This window comes from Panthera uncia, chromosome D4, assembly GCF_023721935.1.
Source record: "Panthera uncia isolate 11264 chromosome D4, Puncia_PCG_1.0, whole genome shotgun sequence".
In the NCBI taxonomy this organism is placed as follows: domain Eukaryota; kingdom Metazoa; phylum Chordata; class Mammalia; order Carnivora; family Felidae; genus Panthera; species Panthera uncia.
Genome location: NC_064807.1, coordinates 90,275,681 through 90,283,024, shown reverse-complemented (window position 1 = coordinate 90,283,024; position 7,344 = coordinate 90,275,681). Strand labels below are relative to the sequence as shown.

Genomic DNA, 7,344 nt, shown 5'->3' with positions numbered 1-7,344 from the left:
CTCCTTCCCAGCGTCAACCCCTCTTCCCTGCACTGGATGCTCATCCGCCCCCCCTCCCCCGACCGCCCCGGTGCCCCAAATGCAGTGGAGGCCCACAGGGCCGGGTCGTGCCCTCCGGTGGCGCACCTGCCGGGCGAGGGGAGGCCCCAAGCGCACAGACCCTCTCCTTACATCTCCCTTGGAGGGGCTGCCACCTCTGTCTCCACCTCGCAGGAGGGCTCAGAGGGGGCGGCTCACTTCCCCAGCATCACACAGCAAGTCACAGATGGCGAGGAGTGGAGTCCAAGTTGGCAAGACCCCCACGACCACGTGCCGTGAACCTCCTGACCAGCCGACTCCACACCGTCCTCACCACGGTGCCGCTCCAGCTGTGAACACATTCCCGGGCCGCCCCACCCCTGTCTCTCCCAGGGACCGGGCCCCCAGCAACCCCCCCCCCCCATTTCTCCCACGTCTCCTTCCGGTGCTCAGAAGTTTGGCCAAAATCCAGGGACAGAGGGGCCCAATGGTGCCACCCCTGAGGAGGAGCGGCGGCTACTCCAACCGGCCTCCCCGTTTCCGGAGAACTGCCCCCTCTGCCCCACGCACCCCTAGCCCCACTCAACACACGGACCCTCTAGACCATAACCGACAAATTTATTGAAGTCTTGGAAAGAGCCGATGGTCAAAGAGTAAATAAAAACACGGGACGTCCACAGAACCAACAGGTAGCTTGGGATGCACGTTTGTGGGGATAGCTGGGCCTCACCCGCGGCCGGCCTGTGAGTCTGGGGCGGGCGGCTACACGCTGTCGGGGGCGGAGGAGGCGCCCGATCCTCAGGCAGTTAGAGCGGCTCCCAGAGGGAGAGCCGCAGGCTGTTTGGCAACGGAAATCGGTGGGCTGGGCATGGCCTGGACGCTGAGGGCCTGGGGGCGGCTGTGACAGGGAGGGAGGTCCCCACGGCCTTAAAGGTTGTTCGTGGAGAAGAAGGGCGCCCGGGAGTGGCATCTCTTCGGAGGGGCAGTGGAGTCAAGAACAGAAAGATCCAGAGCCAGCTGTCCCAGGGAAGAGGGGAGAGGAGGCTCCTGGGAAGGTGGGGGCTGGGGTCAGGGAGGCTCCCAGAGGGACCAGGAAGGACACAGGCGTGGTCCCCCCCCCCTCGGCCACCTCCTGCCTGGAGAGAGGAGACCGACCCATCTCCGACCTCACGCGGGGCTACACAGCTCAGGCAGATGGAGCTTGGGAAATAAAAGCACGGTTCGTACTATTTTCTTGGTTTTAGAAAGAGAAGCATCTTCCCGCCTGAGGACGGTGTGGAGCGAGGCCCGGAGTGAAGGCCCAGCCTGGGTGGGTGATGGCTCGGGTCTAGAAACAGCAAGCGTCCAGTTAATTGGTCCATAGAGGGAGGAATCTGCTTACAAAACAAGGCTCGCTGGGCGGCCGCGGGCGGGCCGGCCCCGGGTCCAGGGAGGAGGACGCCCTCTGCGCCCGAGGGAGGGGCTGCGGGGTGTGGCCCTCTCTCGAGGCCCTCATCCTGTCCCCCACTGCTGCCAGTGGCACCTGCATCCCGCGGAGGTCCAGGACTTCGGGCAAGGAGGGCCGTGCGGCTCCAGGCCACCCAGCCGGGGGTGGGGGGTGGGGCGGCACCGCAGCCCTCACCCCTCATGGCCGGCGCTCGGGGGAGCCAGGGGCCTCGGTCAGAACTGAGCGTGGTCCACCTCGTCCAGCCAGGAGGCAGGGCTGGCAGGGAAGTCAGGGTAGCCCCCGCTGCTCCCCGTGGACAGGTCAGAGCTGGGTCCGTTTCCTGCCAGCACCCTCATGGGCGGGGGCCCACCTGGGGCCCCTGCGGGCACCAGGCCCAAGCCGGCATCTGGGTAGACTAAGCTGGAGAGAAGGGGTTGGGGGCCAGGGAGGCTCTGCAAGGCAGCTGGGGACGGGGGGACACCGTAAGGGCTGCCGGGCCGCAGCTCGCGGTACTGCTCCGGGCCGGCCAGGCCTCCGTGCTCCAGCGGGAAGCTGCCCGGGGCTCCCGCGGGCCTGCCCAGGGCTGGGGTGGGCTCCCCCAGGCTGCTGTAGAGGCCGCTGGCAGGGCCCATTTCGGCCATGGACGGCTCATCTGCAACGGAAGTGGATTGTGCAGCTCAGGGCCCGCCCTCCTCCCCCTCCTGCCCTCAGTGCCCCTCCCCCAGCAGTGGCCGCCGGCCTCTTCTGCACTTAGAACTCCTGCTGCCCTCGGCCCCCCCGTGCTTGTGCAGCTCAATCCCACCCAGCATCTGAGGAACGGTGGGATCCCCTGGGGGGAGCAAAACCAGTCAAAACCCAGAGTTGCAGGACAGCCCCCGAGACGGCTTTGGGAAAGGTAGCACAGACTCCACTAATCCCATTTTGCAGACAGCTCAACTGAGGCTCAGAGAGGCAACGTGACTCATTGCCCAAGGTCACAGTGCAGCCAAAGAGAATCTCTTGCAGAAACTGAGGACGGGCACCAAGGGGTAAGAAAGAGGTCTCCCTGGCACCGAGACTGAGACAATCAGACCCCACAGAGGAGGGTGGGCTCAATCAGACCCCACAGAGGAGGGTGGGCTCCCCCCGGTGGGCTCCCCCCCACCCTCCAAACAGCCAAGACTTTTCATCACTTACCCCAGAACTGTGCTGCCCACTTTCCTAAAAAAATCATTGCAAGGGCCAGGAACCAGAGGGTTGGCCTGGACCCTTTCCCCATGAGAAAGCCTGCTGCGGGACACGTGGCCCACGGGGCTGTCCCCCCCCACCCCCCGGGGAGAAGCTGAGCAGCGCCCCAGGGGCCAAACCCCACGGCTGGGGGACGGTGGGGGCCAGGGTCCATCAACGGTCCCCTAGCGAGGAAGTTCAGTTTGCGGGCTCCTGGCGCCCAGTGGGCCCAGGTGCGGTGGGACTCCCGGGCTGCGGCTCCCGGGGATGCGGGGGCTCCGGCGCCCCGGGGGGCGCGGCGGCCTGCCGTTACCGGTGAAGGAGACGTCGGCGTCGCTGTCCTGCCCCTCCTCCTGGACGCTGTCCTTGTCGGACTTGGAGCCGCCGCGGGCGCGCTTCATGTTGCGGAAATACTGGCCCCAGCGCTGCCGGCCGGCGTCCTTCTTGAGTCGCTTTTCCTTGGCGCGGCGGTTCTGGAACCACACCTGCGGGGCGGGGGCGGGGTGGGGGTGATGAGCGGCCTGGCGGCGGGGAGCGGAGGGGTTGGGGGCGCGGCCGGGCGCGGGGCGCTGACCTGCACGACGCGCATGTCCAGGCCGGTCTCCGACGAGAGCTGCTCGCGCACGTGGCGCGCGGGCTTGGGCGACGTGTTGTAGGCGCTCTTCAGCGTCTCCAGCTGCTTGGCCGTGATGGTCGTGCGCGGCCGCTTGGCCGTGGCCTCCGCCTCTGCACCGCGAGGGCTGGGGTGAGGCCGGGCGCCTCGGCCGCCCAACGCACCCCACCGCCTCCCCACCCAGACCCCGCCAGGGCGCGGGGACCCCGGGGAAGACGCGGCTGGCGCGCGTCCGGGCCCGGGCGGAGGGGCGGCTGCGCCGCGACCTGGGCCGCAAGGAGGAACGCGCGGCCCCCGCCGGCCCGCGCCTCCCACCTCCCACCTCCCACCTCCCCTCCTCCCGGTTGCTCTTTGTTCCGAGGCTGTGCGTAAGGCCGGATCCTCGCGGTCAAGGGTTCGGGGCGATAACTCAGACCAGGGGTGATAATCCACCCAATCCAGACCAGCCTCCCTGCGCCCGCGAGTGAGGAGGCCGCTGAGACCCCGGCCGCCCTGTGAACTGTCCCCACCCGGCTCCAGCCCCAGTCCCCACCCCAGGCCTGCAGGGAAGGCGCTTAAGTTCGCGTCCCCGCGCGAGCGCGCTTCGGCGGGCGCTGGACGTGGGGATCCCTCCGCGCCCCGACCCGACGGGCGCCAGCCTCTTTTTGCAGACGGGGACAGGAGGGTGGGTGGACCCGCCCACTGACCGCGCTGCTTGGCCGTCTCGTAATCCGCCTTGCACACGAGCCGGCTGTCTTCCATGAGGTAGAACTCGTCGCCCGTGGCCAGCTGCCGCTTGCACACGACGCAGGCGAAGCAGTGCAGGTGGTACACGAAATCCTGGGCGCGGCGCACCACCTGCGTGGGCGGGATGCCCAGCTGGCACGCGGCGCACTTGGTCCCGAACCGCCTGCGGGACGCACAGGGCGCGGCTCAGCGCGGCGTTTGGCGGCTCCTTCGCCCGGAGCGGGTTGGAGAGCGGCGAGCGGGGCGCCGCGCTGGGCGGTTCAGGAGGGAGGCTCACCCCGGCCCTGCCCCTAAATCACCGGCCCGGCAGCCTCGGCGGAGCCGCACAGAATACCGAGAAGGGACCCCCGGGGGCCCTGGGGGCCGGGTCAGGAAGCTGGATCCGTGGGCCAGGTCTCTTAGACCCCCGAGGCTTGTGCCTGGAAAGCACCCCCTCCCGAGCGTTAAGGACAAAAACAAGACCAGAGTTAAGAGGGAGTAGATCCAATCAAGTTCTGCAAACCTGGGTTATCTTTTGAACGACTGTTCCCATGATTTACAAAATTAATTACCTAGGAAAAATTAGGCGCCCGGCCTCGAAGGCCGGGGCTGAGGCGGAGCTGCCCCAAACCCTGCCCCTGCCCCCTCCCCACATGGGTGGCGGGAGGGGCCGACCTGGCGGGAGCAGACTTCCCCCCTGCCCTCCCCGCGGGGGGCTCGGCCGCACTCACTTGAAGAAGTCGTCCTTGCAGTAGACGCTCTCTCCGCGGCTGAAGCAGCGCTCGGCCAGGGGCGCGTGGCAGTCGCTGCACCTCAGACACTTGCTGTGCCAGTGGCGGTCCAGCGCCTTGAGGATGAAGCGGTCCAGGATGTGCTGGTCACAGCCGGCACACAGCGGGATCTCTGCAGGCCGAGGATCCGCCACGGTCAGGGGTGCCGCCCGGAGAGAGCATGGAAGTCACCTTCCCGCTCCAGCCTCTGGGGCCGGCCGGGGCTGCCAAGGGACACCCCCTTCCTCGCAACCCGTCTTCCCCAGCTGGCACGAGTGGCTGCTTGGCCTGCCAAGCATAGCGAGTGCCCGGCACCAAAGTCCAGAGCCGGGCCCACGGTTAAAATTGGGGGAAACTGAAAACGGTTTAGAAGTGTGCCCTTGAGCAGGAAGGGGCCCAGGCCGCCCCGTTAGGCCAGACACCGTCGATTGCAAAGTGTTCCCAGTTAGCACGAAGGGTGCACGTTGAGCTCAAATGAAAATCCCGCCCTAGGGGCTCTCTCCGTCACCAGGAGGCAAGGCATGGTCGTGGGGCACCCACCACCCAACCCCCATCATTATTTTGCACAATTAAATATCATTGCAGCCGGAGATTGCTTGTTTCAGCGTGGCCACCCAGCCCCGTGGCCCTGTCTGCAGGCACCAACGCGAACACTGGTGTCCTTGTCATCTTTGGGAACCCTGGGGGGTACTTATGCATGGGCTGGACAAATGCATCCTGGTCACCAGACTCAATCGCCGGTGCCTGACAAGAGTTGCTGGGACACTTGGTCCTGCTGCCCCGGGACGGCAGGCCTCTGGGGGAGCCAGGCTGGGGAAACTCTGGAGTGGCCTGCGGGAGCCACTGGCCCATAAGGGGCTTTGCAGGGTGCCCGTGGGGTGAGTGTCCCTGTTGATTTAGAAAAGGTCTTCCGAAGAGGAGAGCCAGCGGCAGGACTGGAACCAGTGCGAACACGGTGCCCACCTCGCGGTGCCCTCCTGGCCAGCCGCCGGCCCCTCCCGCTCCAGGCCGGCCCGCAGTGCGTGGGGGACCAGAGAAGGGCCTCCCTCCTGAAAGAACCGGATCGACCTCCGTCCGCAGCGACGGGAAACTCCAAACGGACGCGATCCCGCGTCGGGCCAAACCGCGGCCCCAGGTGCAGGAGCGCGGGCATCCGCCGCGCGTCCCGGGCCCCCCTCGCGGGCCTCCAGGGCAGCCGGCCCACAGCTGGTGGGCCCGGATTCAGCACCGCGGCCCGGACAGCGCCCGGCCGAGCTCGCCCCCCCGCCCCCCTCCAGCCCGGCCCCGCGTCCTGCAAAAGCCGCTCCCGCCGCGCGCCCCTCGCGCTCCCCGCCAAGCCTTGCGACCCCGGCCTTACGCTGCATGGCGGCTCCAGCCTCGGCGGGGTCTCCTACCCTCAGCACCCGCGGGGCCCAGCGGAGCCTCGGCCCGGCCGCCCGCTCCCGGCCAGCTCTCCTGAGCGATCGCGTTCGGAGCCCGCCTCCCCTCCCTCCCTCTCCCTCCGCCCTCCCACCCCTTCCTCCCAGCCCCTGCGGCCAACCCCTCCCAGGAACCGTGGGGAAAATAAATAAATAAATAAGTAGGGGACGGATGAGCCTCCCCCCCACCCCCCCAGCCTGGATGTAACCTGTTTCCCACCTGCTCCGTCCCTGCCACTCCCCGCCGGCCCAGGCCCGCCTCCGTCTCCTTCCCGTGGTCTCCCGGGCCAGAGAACGTTTGCCGATGGCCCTCCTCTGGAAGCAATGCACAGGGGAGCGGGGGGCAAGGCTGGTGCCACCGGGAAGCTGGACCGAGAGGCTGGGTCTTTCCTGTAGACGGGTCCTGAGAACCGTCTGGAGCCGGCCAGTCAGCAGGTGCGTATGGGTGCAGACAAGATCCCCGCCAGGAGCGACCTGCCAGCGGGCTCCAGCTCTACCCCCTGGCCCCTGCCTCTGCCTCTCTTTCTCCCCACCACCCCCCCCCGCCCCGAAAGTGTGGAGGGTCTGGGTGGGGTCGGCCCTCTCGGGGATCCTCTTGCCCCGTGGTCATTGAGCTGCGCGGTCCTATCCACTTACTCTCCTGATAAGGGAGAGGGTTTGCTAAATCGGTCCTGGGACCCCTCGGACTCTCCGGCCTGAGCAGTGCGGCGCTGCGACCACGCAGCCGACAACACAGCTCCAGGGGCCCCCACGCTAACTCGCTGCTGGGGCCCTTGCACCCGTGCCCTCCCCGGTCCCCTGTCTGCCGCCACCTCCGTGGCCAGGCCCGGAAAGGAGCGAGGACCCCCGGCTGTCCCCGGGGCGGCCGCTCAGCCTGGGCACCCACCTCGGCGCAGGTCCTCTCTCCGCGCCAGCAGCGCCAGCAGCAGGTCGCCGCCCGCCGACTCGCGGCCGGGGCCCAGCTCCCCGCGCGCCTCCATGGGACCCGTCTCCTGGCGCCGCTGCTCTCCCGCCCCGAACTTTCCCGGGGCCCGGCGAGGCCACGGCTTCGGTGGCCCCAGGCAGGTGTCCGAGCTGTTCCCCGCGCTGCTGGGCGCCGCGCCCGCGGGCCGCCCTGGGGCCCGGAGCCTCAGGCCGCGCGGAGGGCGGAGCGGCCGGGGGGGCGGGGCCGCGACGCGGGGCGGGGCG

The 7,344-nt window shown here is 68.5% G+C and overlaps 1 protein-coding gene across 2 annotated transcripts in view; it reads right to left on the bottom strand.

Moving 5' to 3' along the window:
• Positions 1–669: 669 nt before the first annotated feature.
• LHX3 (LIM homeobox 3) overlaps positions 670–7,344 on the bottom strand; it is a 13,473-nt gene continuing 6,798 nt past the window's right edge. Inside the window, exons 1-6 of one of the 2 annotated variants that reach the window (XM_049624685.1) lie at positions 7,043–7,148; positions 4,700–4,871; positions 3,950–4,152; positions 3,225–3,376; positions 2,964–3,135; positions 670–2,096 (exon numbers count right to left, since the gene is read on the bottom strand). In XM_049624685.1, the coding sequence (XP_049480642.1) occupies positions 1,678–2,096; positions 2,964–3,135; positions 3,225–3,376; positions 3,950–4,152; positions 4,700–4,871; positions 7,043–7,136 (1,212 nt within the window). In that variant the 5' untranslated portion in view covers positions 7,137–7,148 and the 3' untranslated portion in view covers positions 670–1,677. Of the gene's footprint in view, positions 2,097–2,963; positions 3,136–3,224; positions 3,377–3,949; positions 4,153–4,699; positions 4,872–7,042; positions 7,149–7,344 lie in introns of those variants that run through there. The other variant, XM_049624604.1, reaches the window with a different exon arrangement.